Source organism: Notamacropus eugenii, chromosome 1 (assembly GCF_028372415.1).
Source record: "Notamacropus eugenii isolate mMacEug1 chromosome 1, mMacEug1.pri_v2, whole genome shotgun sequence".
Classification (NCBI taxonomy): domain Eukaryota; kingdom Metazoa; phylum Chordata; class Mammalia; order Diprotodontia; family Macropodidae; genus Notamacropus; species Notamacropus eugenii.
Window position 1 is genome coordinate 386,277,233 of NC_092872.1, and position 18,849 is coordinate 386,296,081.

At 41.7% G+C, this 18,849-nt stretch overlaps 1 protein-coding gene across 3 annotated transcripts in view; it reads left to right on the top strand.

Annotated features, from left to right (window-relative positions):
* The window catches only part of CYFIP2 (cytoplasmic FMR1 interacting protein 2), a 133,693-nt gene that overhangs the window by 26,049 nt on the left and 88,795 nt on the right, over positions 1 to 18,849 (top strand). For all 3 annotated transcript variants that reach the window (XM_072630844.1, XM_072630843.1, XM_072630845.1), the window contains exons 4-10: positions 5,212 to 5,289; positions 6,847 to 6,948; positions 12,270 to 12,451; positions 12,817 to 12,913; positions 14,009 to 14,137; positions 16,810 to 16,914; positions 18,421 to 18,512. In XM_072630844.1, the coding sequence (XP_072486945.1) occupies positions 5,212 to 5,289; positions 6,847 to 6,948; positions 12,270 to 12,451; positions 12,817 to 12,913; positions 14,009 to 14,137; positions 16,810 to 16,914; positions 18,421 to 18,512 (785 nt within the window). The remainder of the gene's footprint in view (positions 1 to 5,211; positions 5,290 to 6,846; positions 6,949 to 12,269; positions 12,452 to 12,816; positions 12,914 to 14,008; positions 14,138 to 16,809; positions 16,915 to 18,420; positions 18,513 to 18,849) is intronic.

The window sequence follows — 18,849 nt, forward strand, 5'->3', positions numbered from 1 at the left end:
GGAGTGTTCCTAGAAGGCAGAAGCCAAAGCTGGTGGCCTGAAACTTTCCAAGTGGAACTAAATACTGTTTGCATGCATGGTACACAGGTACCTGACCTTTCAAGTGCCTTTCAGAAGCATTTCCTCCCCAGTGTCCTTTGCATTTATTCTTTTGTTTCACCGAAACTGAGCACTCCAAGTTCTTGGGCCAGAGGCAGTTAGGTGGTACAGTGGTTAGAGGAGGACTGAACCTGAAATCAGAAAGGCTTGAGTTCAAATTTGACTGTAGACCCTTACCACTGTGATGAATAGAAAGTTCAAGAGATGTAGTTTCTGGGTAAATAATAATCAATTTTATTAGTTATGGCTAGAAGATAATTAATAAAATGATAGTTACTTGGCTTTCTCTGTAAACTAAAGACAACCATGGAGGCCAATCAACACTTATATGCCCTTGGAAGAGTGGGTGTTCCTGGAAATCAACTCTGATTGGTTAACAATTAATGAGAGAATGAAAATTATAATGAGAGGTGGTCTTATGCTAATGATGGGCTGAGGGACAGTGATTCACTCAATACTTATCTCTGCCCAGACCACCCCACCTCAGGCAATCTAGACAAAGGGACCAATCTCTACCAGAACCTGCTTGAGTAAAACATAATGGGTTGGAATTCACCTAGATTAGATTCTCTTTTTAAGGTTTTCTAATTGGGTAGGATCCCACCTGAGCATATACCTTGAGGATTTGGGCAGTCTCTTCTATCAGCAATGTCCTGCAGAGACTGTATAAACCTACGGGGGTTTATTTCTGAATGAGGAAATAGAAAGAGAAAAATTTTATCTCAATTAATAATTGGTTATTAATATAAGAGAGAAATAATCCTTTCTTTCACTATCTGTGTGACCCAGGACAAGTCAGTTAACCTCTGTCTACCTCAATTTCCTACACTGTAAAATGGGGATCATAATAGCACCCACCTCACAGTGTTGTAGTGATCAAATGAGATAATAATATTAAAGTGCTTAACATAGTGCCTGGCATATAGAGGGCATTTAATAAATATTTATTCCCTTTTCCTTCCCCTCCCCCCCAGAAGTATGCAAATTATTTGACTTCTCTGCAAGACCATGGATTTGTATTGTGCTTTGACATCATAGATTTCTTATTTACTTATTTTTATGGGGTAGAGAGCACCATGGACAGATGAAATGACTCAGCAGTGACATGGACCTTAGTTTTATCAAACTAAGCATGGCTGCTTGGAATAAGTAGAATGGACTGATGAAAGCTTGCCCTTCTGTGTAATTTTCTTGCCCTTTGGGGATATGGAAACAAGAGTAGCAGCAGGGGGGGTGGGGGGGGAAGAAAGAGGAAGAAGGTATTGCATGAAGTATAAATGTCAATTAGTTGAGCATTGTTTTATGAAGGTGGGCCCTCAAAGCCAGAACTGAAAACCTTTTCTATAGCTAATTTTGAAACATACATAGAGTGCTGGACCTGTAGTTAGGAAGATTTCTCTTTCAGAGTTCAAATCTGACCTCAGACACTTACCAGCCTTATATACCCTGGGTAAGTCACTTAACTCTGTTGCCCCAGTTTCTTCATCTGTAAAGTGAGTTGGAGAAGGAAATGGCAAACCACTCCAGTATCTCTGCCAAGAAAACCCCAAATGGGGTCACAAAGAGTTGGACACAAATTATTAACAACTGAAAACTCAGAAAGGTAAGGTGTCATGCTAATGACATGTAGCCATTTACTAGAGTAGTAAGGACTAGAACATGGACTTCATCAGCTCCAAACCAGAGCTCTTTCTACTCTAGTAGACTACCTCCCCCATTCCACTCAAAATTAAATAATCATTTTTGCAGTTGTCTAGAAGACCATCCAGACCAGAGCATTCAATTATGAAGACTACTAGTTCATAGATTTAAAGCTGGAGAGGACCTTAGACATTATCTTATCCAACTCCCTCAATTTATAGAAAAGGAGACTGAGACTCAGGAAGTGAAATGCAAGGTCACTGAAGTAGGAAGTGACAGAGCCAGGATTCAAACCCAGATCCTCTAGCTCCAAATCCAGTACTATACCACATACTCAGTGCAAGTTTCCAGGACTACATTCAGCAAATATATATATTGAACACCTCATGTGTGCCCAGCCTAGGTGGGGAGGGAGGGTATTTTTTCTCCAATCTGTGATTTCGTCAATGTAGGGAAGTCCCAGTATGGGCACTTCATCCTTTGATACAGATGGGCAGCTGGTCTGTAACTTATTTACCAGAGAGTCTAAGAAGCTGTGACTTGTCTGTGCTCACACAGATGGTATGTATCAGAGTTAGGACCTGAACCCTTACTATTCCTGACTCTAAGGCTGGTCCTCTACCTGCTGTACCATGTTGTTTCTTGTGGGATGTCAGGGTTGTGTGTGTTTGTCTTTTGTTCTCTAAGAGGACCATGACATCAGGGAGATGATGACATGACTTGCAGTTGACTTAGATTTGAGTGAGGAGGGGCTGTGCTAAGTCACCAGCCTCACTTTCTTCTCTGGAGCCATCTGGGTCCAGTAGCCTAATATTCATTAGGATGACTGGAGTTGGCCCAGGATGCAATGGGAGACCCTGGCCCTAGTTCTTTTCAGGTCTTGAGTGAGGTAGCATCCATTCAGTAAATAGGCCTCTTTAAGAAGTAAGTCAAGGGATGACCCCTTTAATCAAAAAAAAAAAAATCAAACTGGGAGGGGAAGACCCTCAGGATGCTGGTCACTGTTTACATACTATTTACCATGTTATCTCTTGTGGGATGTCAGGGAGGTAGAAGAAGAAAGACCTGGATTGGAATCCCAGTACCTCTACTTCTGTGTGACCTTGGGCAAGTCACTTAATTTTTCTAGACCTCAGTTAACTCATGTGTAAAGTGAGAGTTGGGTTAGACGATTTCTAAGATTCGTTTTAGTTCTCTAGCCTGCATTCGTAGGGTTACCTGTACAGCCAACAATGGAGACAAGACTACCATCTAACATGGCTGGAGATGGATACAATATGACCCATGACAAAGTGCCCTGTTGAGAATAACCAAGGGCCCAGATTAGGATCTAAATAACTGAATGACCTGGAGAGCCCTTGGGAACCTTCAGTGTCAGAAATCAGAATGTGTTGCCATTCAGAAGAAAACGAGTGCCCTATTATTCACATATATAGTAAAGCAAAACAATTAGCCCAGGTGTCTCTAGTTCCAAAGAAGCACTCCCTCCTCCTTTATACACATGGAAACTCCAGAGCCTCCTCCCAACAACCCCAGCACCCATGTGCTGGAAGGGTTGGGGGAAGGGTTAAGTGCTACTGAGTGGAAAACTCATCTCTCCCATTATGGGTTTCCTTTTCAGATGTGAACTCTGGGGGCAGATGGTAGAAGGATGCCTGCTGGCTGGGTCTCATTCTACCAGCTGCTCTTCTGTGGTCTTAGTGCAAAGTCTTTTGTTTTTTTCTTCCTCTTTCCCTCCCTTTTCTTTCTTCCTTCTCTTCCCTTTTTCTTTCCTTCCTTCCTTTCTTCCTTTCTTTTTTTAAGCACCTAATTTAGGAGTCAAACTTTTGATTCTAGACAATATTTGCTTTAAAAGGTAGAACTGTTTAGAAAACCGCATCACTACCAAGCCCTACAATTAATTACGTGCACTACATTGATAAGTAGATAGTCAACAAGCATTTATGAAGCAATTATTCCAGGCATTGTGTTAAGTACTCAGAATACAAATACGAGCAGAATGAAGCCAGTTCCTGCTTTCAAAGATCTTACATTCTAAGGAGGGAGAAGAAAACATAAAAGGGAGAGGAGGAGAGAAAGGCATTCCTGCAGGGCCATGACATTAAAGTCTGTACAATCAGAAACTGACTTTAGATGGGAGGGAGATGAGGGTTTGCCAGCCTAGACCCCTTCCCAAATGGAGCTTCCCCTCTCCCCCCAGGACGAACTCATCAGTAGGAAAAGATCGCCAATATAGCAGAGGATTGTTTTAGGATAAGAAGAACTAGGGGTAGATGGATGCTCCAGGATGAGGAGGCCCCAGGGGCTGAAGGAGGTTTCAGGGTGAGATTGAAGCTGATACATTAGGTTGAAGTCCAGAAAATCAGAACCAGAGTTGAGAGGCAATGGATATGTAAATTACTATAAAGAGGATCAGTAGTATGTACTACCGATATGTACATTTTGGGATTTTATTACTATTACTGTTATTCACCAGACCTGTGATTTCACTGGCATAGTTTTCTCCCAGGTTCCAATGCAGAACAGCAAGTGTTCTAAACTTAGAGAGTTGTCTGACATATTAAGACATTTAGTGACTTGGCCAAGATCACACAATCGATATGTGTTAGAGGCTGGATTTGACTCTTAAGCCAACTCTCTGTACATTACAACATTCCACATCTCTTTTTTTTATTATTATTATAGATCAGATATAATCTATGTGATTTTACTTTTTCAGATGTAAGTGTGGCTTGACAAGATGGATGGATGATTAAATTAATGAACAGAGAGATAGATAAATGATAGCTAGGTAGGTGGATAGATAAATAGTTGGATGAATGGGAAAGATAGACCAAAATACAGATAGATAGATGGTTGGATGATAGGTAGGTAGATAGATAGCTGGATGAAAGGGATAGATGATAGATAGGTGGATAGATAGATAGTTGGATGAATAGATAAATGGGATAGATACATAGACAGACAGATAGAAAGAATATTTATTAAGTACTTACTTTGTGCCAGACATTGTGCTAAGTGCTGGGGATACAAATATAAGTTAGCAAAATAGCCCCTGACCTCAGAAAGCTTACACTTTACTGGGGAAAGATAACATATAAAGGGGATATGAATTTATCCGGGTGGGAAAGGCAGACACCCACCCAGAAGGCATGGCTTTGAGAAGGTAAGAAGTGAGATGGAGGCCTGGATCCAAGCAAAATAAGGGCGAAGTCCAAGGTTCTAGGAGGGAGGAGGTAGAGATGATGGCCTAAGTGGAGATGGCCAAGAGAGGGATGATTCACTCACTGTAGACTTCTTATTTGTGCTGAATTTGAGTTGGATCTTTTGTCTGGAAGTTAGTATTCATTGTGGGAGCAGTCAGGGTTCTGAACAGGGATTTGGGGGCTTCTTTGAGAAGCTGGGGGAGCAGGAACTATTTCTCACTATCATCTGGAGTCCTAGCAACACAGACATTTATCTCTGTTTCAGAATGAAATGTTGGAGGAAGGGCACGAATATGCTGTCATGCTTTACACCTGGAGAAGCTGCTCGAGGGCCATCCCCCAGGTAAGAAGCTTCCTGGAATCTGCTCATCTTCTCCCTCTCCTCACCAACTGGTGGGTGCTGCTGTCTAATGTGTTACACCAAGAAATAGTTGTCTATCAGGCTATCAGGACAGACTCTCTTCCTCAGACAGCAGAAAAACAGAGATTTACAAAGGTCTCTGGATTTAGAGATTGAAAAAGACTTAGAAATTAGCCAGCCCAACCTCCTTTTTTTACAGATGAGGAAATGCATCTCAAAGAGAGGAAGTGATTTAACCAATGTTACTGGTGCCAGAATTTGAAACTAGATTTTTTTTTACTTCAGATTCAATGCTCTTTTCACTGTACATGTTACTATAGCATAAGTGGCTTGATTTTATAAAATTTCTGTTCCAGATTTCATTAGTGTAGGCCCTCTGCTTGAGGACACCCCTGCTAGTGAAAATTGGCTCTAGTCCACAACCTCTGGCCTTAGCAAGTGGAGTGGGGGCATTGAAGGTTAAGTGATTTACTTAAAGTTACAGCCAGCATGTGTCAGATGGGATGAGCTCAGGGAGTCCTAACTCGGAGGCCAGCTCCTTAGCCATGCCACCATGTTGTCTTGACATATCAAGTAAATGCCTGTGGTTCATAGAGAGCATGACAGTTAAATGGATTTTCTTTTTTTGGTCCCTCTCAAGGGTCCCTTCCTAATCTGCCAGCTCTACATATGGGACAGGGTTTTCCTCTGGGTTACTTGTTGCAGGCAGTGTGATAGAATAGAAGGAGCACTATGGGGAGTAACAACATTTTGGTTCTCATCATGACTTTACTGTTTATCGTTCATGTGACTTTCATCAAGTCAGTTCACTTCTGTCAAGATCTCGGTTTCCTTATGGGCTAAAGTGTGGGGTTGAACTTGATTGCTGCCATCCCTTTCAGCTCTACCTTCAGATGAACTCAGGGTGGGACAGTGGGGAGCCATGGATGTACTAGAGTCAGTTTGAATCAGCTCTCAGGAGAGGTAGTTATTAAATTTTCAATGTGTACATTAACATCTTGGACACTGGCAAACTCTACAATTCAGGGCTTGATTTATTGTTTTGTCAATTGTCTAGACTTGAGAAAGTGATGGAGAAAATGTTAATAATGAAGATCAAACAAAAGTGTGTTGTGTGTACATCTCCACCCACCCACCCTCCGAGAATCGGTTGTTAAACATTTACCAGTAAACTCCTGCATTTTGCCCTCTGCGTCCCACCCCCAGAAGTATGGATAGAACATTTTTCCCTGACGGGAAGCTGTTCCCTGCCCACCTGTTTTCATTGGGAAGAAAAAAAGAGGGTGAAGGGCTTTTGGAGTGATGGTAAGGATAGAAGAGAAAGGCCTTCCAGGGGGAAGGGGAAGATATACACAGATCAGAGTCAGAGCAGAGAGAGAAGGAGGAAAGTAAGGAGGATGAAATTCTTGGACATGGTTATTTGTATGTCTCCACTAGTGTTCTACAGAGTCCATCCAGTCCCCAGGCAAGCCAGAGTCTTACACCCCTATGTTATCACAAAAACATCCATTCCTCCATGGCCTTCTTCTCCCCTCACAGGTAAAATGTAATGAGCAGCCCAATCGTGTGGAGATCTATGAGAAGACGGTAGAAGTGCTGGAGCCAGAAGTCACCAAACTGATGAAGTTCATGTACTTTCAGGTGAGGGCATGACCTGGAGGTGGAACAGGGTGCTAAGGTGTCTTAGAAGAATATCTTCTTATTCCAAAGATAAGGGTTTGTAGGTTCCTGCCACCTTACATATCCTAACTGCCTTGGAAGTGCCCACCCTTTACAGACATGTAGGCAGTGTGACATAATGGATAGAGTGCTGGACTGACTTGGAGTCAGGAGACCTGAGTTTGAATCCCACCTCAAAAACTTCGTAGCTGTATGACTGTGGAAGTCACTTGACTTCTCTGAGAGTCAATTTCCTCATCTGTAAAATGTTTTTCATGACCTACCACATATGGTTGTTGTGAGGAAAGCAGCTTGGTACAGTGGAAAGAGAACTGAATTGAGAGTCAGGGGGTCTGGATTCAAATCTGACTGCCACTTACTGTCTGCATGATCTTAGGCAATTCATTTAATTTCTCTAGACTTCAGTTTCTTCATTTGTAAGATTATACACACATATACATACATACGTACCTCTATGTATATATATAAATTATGTGTATCGGATTAGATGGGCTCTAAGGTCCCTCCTAGCTCTAAATCTATGATCTAAAGCACTTGGCAAAACCCCCACTAGGCCCATCGAGGCTGAGCAAAGGTGACTGTGCTTTTACAATTCTCATTATTATCGTTCCTTAATGACCACTATCTTGGGGAGGGCTCACCTTCCCCATTTACAAAAGGAGAAGGGAAGGTGAACTTGACACCTGACCCGGAAACAGGTCAAATGGGAATCAGAGACTTACACAGTCAGTCCCTTTCTTAAAGAATACACAGCTTATCAAAGAGAAGTCTGCAGAACAGACCTTAACACTCTGACTGCAACTGTGTGAAAAAGGAAGAAAGAAAGAGGAAGTAGGGAAGGAAGATAGAAACAAGGCTTTTAAAATGTCAAGCAGGGCTGGAAAGGGACACAGAACAAAACCACTGAGGTGCAGCAATTATTTACTGCTTGTTCACTCATTTGTTTCTGCCTTGTTAAAGGCTAGGTAGTTAGGGTGACATTTTACTCCTTATTTTTTGAGTTTGTTTGGATGGATTGACCAGAATGAATGAATGAGGGAAGATAATAAGTATTTATATAGTACCTACTGTGCGCCAGGAAGTGTTCTTAGCACTTTAAAAAAACAAACAAACATCTGATTTGGTCTTCACAACAAACTTTTGAGGTAGATGCTATTATTGTCCTCCCTCCAGCATTTCACAGTTAAAGAAACTGAGGCCGAAAGATGAGAAGTACTTTGCCTAGGGTCCTGCAGTTAGTGTTTGAGGCTGGGATTGTGAACTCAGGGCTTCCTGACTCCATGCCCAGCACTCTGTCTACTGTGCCACCAGCTGCTTGTGAATGAATGAACATAGCCTTTATTTCATATATGTGTGTGTGTGTGTGTGTGTACATATATATACATACATACATACATGTCTTTTGGCATATACACTGTATGCCAAACTGACTGTGTTAAACAGTGAATTCAATAGGGAATTTGTTGTTGTTTCAGTTGTATCTGACTCTTCATGACCCCACTTGGTGTTTTCTTGTCAAAGACACTGGAGTGGTTTGCCATTTCTTTCTCCAGCTCATTTTACAATGAGGAAACTGAGGCAAACAGGGTTAAGTGACTTGACTAGGTCGCACTGTTAGTAAGTGTCTGAGGCTGAATTTGAACTCATGAAGATAAGTCTTATTGACTCTAGACCCAGCACTGTATCCATTTTGACACCTAGCTGCTCCCAAAACTAGCAATACACATCTAAAAGTGAGATATTCCTGTCCTCAAGGAGCTTACCTTCAGGTAGTGGGAGATTATACACATAGGGAGTGGTATCTAGGGAAGGCTGTTTTCTTATGAGGAGTCACTGGGATGGTGAGTTGCTTCACAGGGCAGCCAAGTGGCATGCCCTTGTCAGATGCAGTTGTCATATTGATCTGATTGCTGTGCCCGTAACTTTTTGTTGACAGCTATTAAAATGTATAATTTTACATTTTAAAAAGCTTTAGAGCTTAAAGAGGTTGTCGAGGGCACCTAGCTCAACTGGCCTTTTCTGAGATGATGATGCAACTCACAGATTGGGAAAGAGGACATGACTTGTATAATGTCAGAAAAAAAGGTCTGTCACAAAGCTGAAAGAATCATTAGCATGACCTAGCAGTAATACCTCATTTACAAGGTATATATTTTAACTCTTTGATCCTCTGAAGAACCCTGTTTGATAGAGGCTGTTATTATTCTCATTTTACATCTGAAGAAAGTGAAGCACCAAGAGAGTAAATGACTTTCCTGAGGTCATATAGTTAAGGAGTCTCTGAGATGGGATTTGAATTCAAATCTTCCTGATTCCAAGTCCTACAATCTATACATTGTACCACCTAGACACCTGTGAAGTGTGTAGTACAGATATTATCTCCACTTTACAGATGAATTCATGGGATCTCAGAGAGATTATCTTATCTGAGGTCAAAACTTCATCACGTGTTAAACTTAGAATAAAGACCATTACTGTAATACTCTCATGCCCTCATTTTACTGATAGGGAAACAGAGACTCAAAAAGGGGAGGTGACCTGCCCGGGATCCCATGGCTAGTCTTTGACAGTGCTGGGAGTGGAACCCAAGTCTCCTGGCTCCCAGGACAGTGTTTTTCCTACTGTGATACATTATCTCATTATCTCATTACATTATTCTCTCATCAAAGAGAAAAGATTACAGGATCTTCCATAGGAGAAGGTAGACTGATTTAAAGAACAAAACAGCCCACACACAAAACACTCTTACACGCTCTAAGTCTCTTTATTAAATTACATTTCCATATCAGCCATATTGAAACATAAATACATGTACATATACACATGTGTACGTACATAGCCTGTTATCATAAGTAGACACACGAGTTGTATTGTGCACATGTTATGTGTATTGTGTAGATCATTTATATACGTGCACACTGTATCAGTAATCACCCCAGCATACACGGGGGGGATCTGCTAGCACAGGTTCTTGGATCTGCATTCATAAAAGGAAAGCAACTTTCAAGGGTTAACAATCACTTTAATCAAGCACAGGTATCAGAGAAAATCAAAGTCAAAATTTCAGAGAAAGCAAAAATCAACACACAGTGCTTCCAAATTGCCTGACCATTACATACATACATATGGCGGGGATGGGATGTGGGTGGAGGTGAGGATCCTTAGTGGCTTCCCAGAGTCTTGTCTGGCCAAAGAAACACTTCCTGTCCATAAGCCCCAAAGTAAAACCTCACCCTCAGGGTAGTTATACACTTTTTAGAGTCAAAGGGCTTGACCCTCCTATAAAACAACTGTCCTAATCAAGCTTTCCACAATGGGCAGGAAAGATCCTCCCCAATCACATTATTCAATCAGAGGCATTTTTAGTAAAACAGAAACAGCAAAAGATACTAATTTGATTGCCATTACACACACACACACACACACACACACACACACACACACACACACACATACACGTGTATATAATTTTATTTTTATATGCACATATATATATGTGTACATGTATCTTTTATATTTGTGACGCACATATATAACATGCACACAGTATGTATATTTATATATATCATTTTATTTTCTCTCTATATATGTGATAAAATGATTACGGATATTTTACAGGCTGCTTTCCTGGTCTAGGCACTTCAAAGCCTGCCTTTCAACTCAGAGCAGTTAGATCAAAGTGGGAGTCATTTAGAGACTCAGAGAGTGTAGTCAGGAAAACCTGAATACAAATATCTCCTTTAACACTTACTAACTTTTTAACTACGGACAAGTCACTTAACTACGCTGAACCTCAGTTTTCTCATCTGTAAAATGACATAATATCATTAGTCCTTACCTCATTGGTTGCCATGAGGTTCAAAACACCTTGTAAACTTTAAGCCACTATATAAGTATCTGTTACTCTTCTGTCTCTGCTTTCTCCATTACACTGAACTAAGGACCTTGGTTTAGTCAACTAGTGACTGAGTCTATTGCATATGTGTCATGTACGAGAGAAGCCACAGAGCAGAGTCTGCCCTCACACGTTTACAGGTTAGAGGAAGTGAAACTGACAAACTCGTAACAAACACTCAGCGGAAAGAGCCGTGGGTTTGGAATCCAATGACCTCAGTTTGCATTCTGGCTCTGTTACTTAATACCTACTTGGGCAAGTCACTTAACTTTTTTAAGTCTCAGTTTCCTCATCTGTAAAATGAAGGATGTGGACTAGATAACGTCTGAGGCCCCTCTAGATAAGGTCTGAGGTCTATGACCTGGTGACTTCAGCACATTAGTTACTCAGGGAAGGCAAAGTCATCTGTGCTGGAATTGCCAGAGAAGGGAATGGACCTGGAACTGGGCCTTGAAGAATAGGTAGAAGGGACAAAGAGAGGGAAGGAATGGAAATTTTAAGCAAGGGAAATAAAATGAATAAAAATTACTCTGTAAGACAATAAATTGCAAAGTAAGCAGTGACCTGCATGGGTAAAGAGAGTTTTCTCACCTGGAGTTCTCGGTATTAAGGGAATCGCAGGTCCAGTCCAAAATAAAAATAGCAACAGCAACAATTCACATTCATTTGTGCTTTAAGGTTTGCAAAGCACTTTACATATATTATCTCATTTGATTCTCACAACCAGCCTGTGGGGTTATTTATTATTCTCATATGACATATTAGGAAACTGAGGCTCAGAGAGGTCACACATCTAAAAAGTATGAGAAATGGGATTTGAACTGGTATTTTCCTCATTCCCAAGTCAAGTATCTGAGACCGGATTTACAAAAGGACTTGAAGTCAAGAAGACCCAAGTTCAAATCCTGTCTCAGACCCCTACTAGCTGTATGACCCTGGTCAAGTCACTTAAGCTTCCTGTGCCTCAGTTTCCTTATCTGTGAAAGAATGGATTGGGCTAGATGGCCTCTAAGGTCCAGCTCTATAGCTATGAAGCTATGATCCAATCCACTATTCTATCTCCTAGGACACTCTTCTACCCATGAACAAAATTTGCCTATGGAGACAGAATGAGCTTGGGGTGTGCAGGAGACTGGGAAACGAATAACCCAGTGGAGGTAGGGGGTTAGTGCTGGAGAGCACTGGAAAATAGTGGTGTCAGTAAGTCCTTGCTAAAAGAATAAGTCTCTTGACTTAAGTAACATAGGAGCACATGGACTCCACCCTGCCTTAGAAATCAGGTTTGGGCTTGGGAAATCTTTCCAGGAACAAGTCAGTGAAGGCGGCTGCTCTTCTAGGCCACCTTTGGTCTTCAGTCCACTCTAACCTTTCTTGCATTGCTTTCCAGCGCAAGGCCATAGAGCGGTTCTGCAGCGAGGTGAAGAGACTATGCCACACAGAGCGGAGGAAGGACTTTGTCTCTGAGGCCTACCTCCTGACCCTGGGCAAATTCATCAACATGTTCGCCGTCCTTGATGAGCTGAAGAACATGAAGTGCAGTGTCAAAAATGACCACTCTGCCTACAAGAGGTCAGGGGAGCCCCTTCTCAAAGCCTCACCCTCCTTCATTCCAACGGGGAGAGGGATGTAACTGAAACTTTTAATGGGGCACTCGGGCAAGGGCCCAGCTTCTCAAAGGTTTGCAGAACATGTCTTCAGACACATTCTGAAGTTTGGGGGATATGGGGCAGACGCCACAGCTGGGCGATGGATGGAGTTTCTGTGTACGTAAAAATAGAACCCATAATATATTTCTTCTGATTGAAGAAACCCAAGCCCTTTCATTTTAACACAAACACAAAGGTTAAAAAGCTTCAGTCAGGATCAGCTCAGATCTACATTGCCTGGGGAATTTTCTGAGGGCATTTTCTGTATTTCTGTATTCTGTGTTTCAGAGCAGCCCAGTTCCTGAGGAAGATGGCTGATCCCCAGTCTATCCAGGAGTCTCAGAACCTCTCCATGTTCCTTGCAAACCATAACAGGATCACACAGGTGACAACCACAGGCTCCCCTCCCCCTTCCTCCTTCCCCTTTTTCCCCTCCACTCTACTCCCTCCCTACTGGGTTAGTGTTCTCAGGAATGCTAACTCTGGGGTGGGCAAATGAAGGCATGCCATGAATATAATGTTTTGTAGTCAGTGACCAGCCTAGTCCCTGTGTCACAGAGACTATCTCTTCCCCAGTCTAATGTTCTATAATAGCTTTAAGCTACCATAGAAACCAAAGACCCAGTGGGAAAACCCATCCTACTATAATTTCAGCCTTCCTTTTCTACCAAAAGTCAGCCTCTGTTATCCTCTTCTAACCAGTCTCTACCTTCTAGGTGCATGACAGCTAATTTAGGTCTTCTATATAACATTTTAAAGACTGTAAAATACTTTACATTCATTATCTCATTTGATCCTCAAAACTATCCTGTGAAGCAGGTGCTATTATTATCCCCATTTTATAGATGAGAAAGCAGAGGCAGTGTAACTTAGCTAGTATGTGCCTGAGGCAGGATTCAAACTCAGGCCTTCCAGAACACTGCCACTCCCAGCTGTCACTCAACCAAAACTGACTTTAATGACAAATTATCAGACAAAACAGTGAATCTCCTATGCAAGACTGAGAATAGTGATTCCTCTGTGGAAAGCTGTCATGCTCAAATCCCTTTTACCAGGACTGGGTTTTCATTGTCCAGCTTGCCTTCAGTCGGTTGGATAATATTGCTTGGAGTTGGAAAGAGGAATAATTTCTTTCCCAATGAATTAGTTCTTTCATTGTATCATCTTGACACTGCCAGTGGATACGCCAGTAATGCCAGTTAATTACAAATTCCATTTGTCCATTTGTCCTTTGGACATTTAAAAAGATTGTTGAGCTTCAATGGTTTCCTGCTGGCCAGTACTTCTATAATCATCATGATGGAGCAGGGCTTCCCAGAACTCTCTGGATTCTCAGATCTCTTACATCCTATAAGTACTCCATCACACTGTAGAGGCTCATTCCAGAGACCCATGAATCTGCATGTGGAGACAGAAGGTCCTGGGTAGGAAAGAGCAAAGGTTTTGTGTGTGTATCTAACACTGTGGGTGCTTTCTTCAGTGTCTCCACCAGCAATTGGAGGTGATCCCAGGCTACGAGGAGCTGCTGGCTGACATCGTCAACATCTGTGTGGATTACTATGAGAATAAGATGTACCTAACTCCCAGTGAGAAACATATGCTCCTTAAGGTAAAAGGTTTATTGATCATCTTATCATCTTGTCTTCTGTTTTTCCCTTTCCCAGCCTCTCCTTCATTTTTAAAAATGCTTTATTAAATATTTTTATACCAGTTACTTTCCAGTAACCCCACAGAATCCTAAAGGAAAAAATAATTGACAAAAAATATAACAGATATTCAGAGTATGATTTAACAGCATAAGCATCTGTAGTGTGTATCTCTTCTCTGAGAGAAGGAAATTATATTTCATTATCAATTCTTTGAAACCAGAATTAATCCTTGCACATAACCTAAATTCTGCTGTCGTTGGAATTCTGCTCTCTCTGGGACTCAGATTAATCATGGTAATCCAGATTCTCCTGTTGTTTCGTCTTATTTTCATTTTAATCATTGTTGTCCTTGTGTATATTGTTCTCCTAGTTCTACTTTCTTGTTTTCCCATGTTTCTCTGACTACCTCATATTTACCCTATCTTATTCTCATTTCTAGTTGGACTCCCTTATTCCTTCTTTCTTAAGGCAGCATGACATGGTAAATAGATGGCTGACTCAGGAAGACCTGGGGGCATGTCCTACATCTAATGCATCCTTTCTGTGTGACCTCTGGCATGTCCTTTAATCTCTCAGTGCCCAAAGACCCTCTCTAAGATGAAGTTGCCAAGAAGGTTCCAACTTGCATTGATAGATGGTGTCTCCTTACAAGGAGTTCTGGGCCAAGCCCTACCTCTGCTCCCCAAACCAAGTAAACCTTCTCATCTTCATTTTGACTTGTTTCTTCTTTCTCAGAATTTCATTTCGTATGAATTTTCATGGTTGTTTAAAGTCCCACTCTAGTTGTCTCTTTCGTCCGTCTCCTTCTCAATGACTCTCTTTTCAGGAATCCTAGCCAGGCCAACATTCTCCCTTGATGCCCTGCATCCTCCATCCTCATTTTCTTTGCGGTCTCCTTAGGAGAGACCCTACTCATTTCTTTTATCTCAATTTTCTCTGTCAAGTTTTCTGTAGCGGAGTTTGATCTTATGGGTTACTTCCCCAAATCACTTTGAAACGCACTAGGAGAGGCCTGCCTAGGACAGTGAAGCCTTCTGCCTGGGACACCAGGGTCGTGCTACCCTTACGGCATTTCTAGGACCTTGCTGTTTCAAATAGCTAGACTGAATTCTTAACTGAGATGTTCAAACAATCAGATTTTGCCTTCAAATTATTACTCATTTCCTTACCAGTGTCTCTCTTTCATCCTCTTTTCCCACCCATTGCTTTTAATTCTTCTTTTTAAGTCATCTTTGTCATCTTTTCTCTTTAAATCAGTCACATGGACCAGTTAAGTAACTTAGTGGACAGTGGGAGCACTGGGCCGGGAGTCAGGAAGACCCAACTTCAAATCTGGCCTCACCAGCTTTGTGACCCTGGGCAAGTCACTTAACCTGTTTGTCTCAGTGTACTCATCTGCAAAATGGGGATGATATCATCTGCTTCCTAGGGTTGTTGTGAGGATCAGTGAGATAATAATTATAAAGTGCTTAACATAGTAAGCGCTATGTAAATGTCAGTTATCGTCATCATCATTTCAGGTACAATGCTTAAAAAAAAATCTGTCCTGTGTCCATGTCAGTGTAGTACACTCAGCCACCACCAGGTGGAGATACCTTACCAATACACTGAACAGAAAGAAGTTCACCATTTAAAGATGTGTTGAAAAAAATTTTTTCATTAGATTTTTTTCAGTGGGCACTTATGTGCTCTTAGCTACCAATGAAACATTTTGCCTGGGGAGGGGAACGCAGTTTCTTTTTCTATTCATTTTCTCTTCTTTTATTTCATAAAGGTCATTCCCTGAAGGTGGCGTCTTATGAGGAATCTTAGGGTATTGTATGGGAAAGAGATTATTAGAAAAATGATCTCTGACCAAGAATGCCCTGTGAGAGTTGTAAAAAGGCCTTCTTTGAAATCTAACAATGCTGGGAGTGGCCCATTGGAACATCTTACAGCATATCAGAGTTTAAAGAGAAAGTCTCCCATTTGTCTCTGAATCTGTGATCCCATGAACCTGAGAAGTAGTCTAGTTCACCTTCTACCTGAGTAAAAATCTTCTCTGCAATTTCTATAGCAAATAATTATCCAGCCTTCACTTGAAGGCTCTCATAAAAAGAAATTCACTACCTTGTGAGGCTACCTATTCCTTGGTTGATTAGCCCTGTTAGAAAGTTTTGCATTGTGTTGAATAGAAATCAACTTTCATTGAACTTCCAGTCATTCATTGGTTCTGGTTCTTCTCTCTAAGATGAGACTAATTCCACTTCTAAATGACAGAGCATCAAATGCAAAGTGTCTGAAAAAACCTTGGTACAGTTTCTCCATCAAGACTTTTGGGAAATCCTATATTGAAAGACAACAATCACATTCTCTCCTAGCTCTTTCCTCCAGGCTAAACATACCCAGTTCTTTCAACTGATCCTCAAACAATATGTTATACATTCAGTGTCTCTTTAGGAGAAATTGAGGTCTTTTTTAAAAAGTGAGATTAGAACTCAAGCTTTTGCCTGCTTTCCTTAATTGAAGCTGAAAGAATAATATGCTTTTAAAAATGTATTCTTTTGAGAGAATGACTTTCAAGGGGATCCTACCATGGGATGCCTTGGGCCCAGCTTCTCAGGCTTAACCCTCTTCCCCCCTGCTCTTCTAGGTCATGGGCTTTGGCCTCTATTTAATGGATGGAAATGTCAGTAACATTTACAAACTGGACGCCAAGAAGAGAATCAACCTCAGCAAGATAGATAAGTTCTTTAAGGTCAGTGTCTGCTGTTGCAGTCAAGTCAGACAGCAGTGGGGAAGCTGAAGTGTAGGCTCTCTGCAGGGGTACCACTCATTAGAAAACAAGGGGGTTTGCGTGGGAGCGTCTGAAGGGTTACCTATTCCCAAGCAGACATGTCCATCTGCATGCACAGAGAGAGCTGCCAATATGCAATGGGATGGAATTGAGTTTGGGCTTTTGGGGTACTGGAAGATACAATGTAGAAACCTTCAAGCCATAAGCCGTGTCTGATGAGGAAGGTGGTGGTTGACCTTCTCTTTCTGAATCACTACATCCCCTCTCTGTCATCAAGAAAAAGTCATTGAAGGAGTCATCTCCTAGTCTCATTTTCTGCTTACATAAGGTTCTCATTCATTCCTACAATGATTCAGCCATATAGTAAATACAAAAAACATACTTGGCACTGGCAGGTTATGTTTGTATTATACTTAACAATTTATAAATATTTTGCACAAATTTTTTTCATTTGGACCCAACAACTCCAGGAGATGTGTAGGACAGGTATTGCTATCCCCATTTTATAGGTGAGGAGGGAAACTCAGAGGTGAAGTGATTGGCCCAAGTTCATATAACTTGTCATTGGAGGTTTGGGACTTGAAACCAGACTTTCTGGCTCCACATTTAGGGCTTTTTGCATTATATCATGGGAAGAACCAGACTGAGATTCCACATTGAATTAGGTGGGATCAGAAAGTGCTAAAAGGACCTTGATGGATTGGATAATCTTATCCAGTTCCATGTTTCCAGGCAGAACCATCTCATGGTCAAACTAGACTCTCATTTTTAAGGATTTTAAGGACCCTCATTTTTAGGGAAGCAAACACCCCTCTAGGCATCTCTTCTAATACTTTATTGATTTGAATGTTGAGTCCCAATATCTATAGCTTTTTGATTTCATCCCAATTCCCTCAAATCTCTAACTTCCTTCCTTCTATTAGTGAAATGAAATAGTAACAACTTGTTCTCAAGGATTATGGAAGTCCTCTTGAGTCTTTCTTCTAATTTGAGGGAGGTACCATGTTGGAGAGGAAATAGCATTTGCCAATTTCTCAAATTGACTTGCCCATTACCTGGCTGTGTGACTTTGGGCAGGTCACTTAATCTGCTTGGGCTTCAGTTACTTATCTGTAAAATTGGGTTCATAAGGCCTAAAAGAAGGATCCCTAGATGTCGGTTCTGGGCTTGCATCCATAGGCTAGAATAGATCTATGTGCAACCAGCAATTTAATGCAACAAACATTATGTGCCTACTATGTGTCTTTAATATGTAAGACACTATACTGTACTTAGATACAAAAGCAAAAATGGTTGCTGCCTCTAAGAAGCTTACTACCAATACAAGGGAACACAGTCGTCTCCACGGGAGTGACACACTCATGTCTTCATGCTCTCTTCTCTCCTCCTTTGCCATCATAGAAAATCCCTCTGAGATCTTCCCATCCTGTCTCTTATTTGTTATGTTGTGTTTTGTTTCCTTTGCAGCAGCTGCAAGTGGTCCCTTTATTCGGCGATATGCAGATAGAACTGGCCAGATACATTAAGACCAGTGCTCACTATGAGGAGAACAAATCCAAGTGAGTGCGTGCCGTAATGTCTCTTGGCTCCTGTGTGGTCCCACCTGGCAGGGAGGCTGAGGGAGCAGCTTTGGCTCCTCCACTCTCCTTGGAGTAGGGAGTGTGTGGGGGTCTGGATGCGAGCCTTTGCCTCTCGCACCTGGCCTTTGGGGTCACGCTTCCTGGGCTTGTAGCCTGTGAGTGGCAAGGAGTGAGTGGGCAGGTGTGCATGGTGGAGTGCTCTGAACACTTTTTTACCCACTCTTTGTTCTCAGGGTACAAACATGCTCAGAGCATAACCACAGCACTCTATGAAATTAGGACATACCACTCCCCACATCTTTGGGTGTCCCCAAGA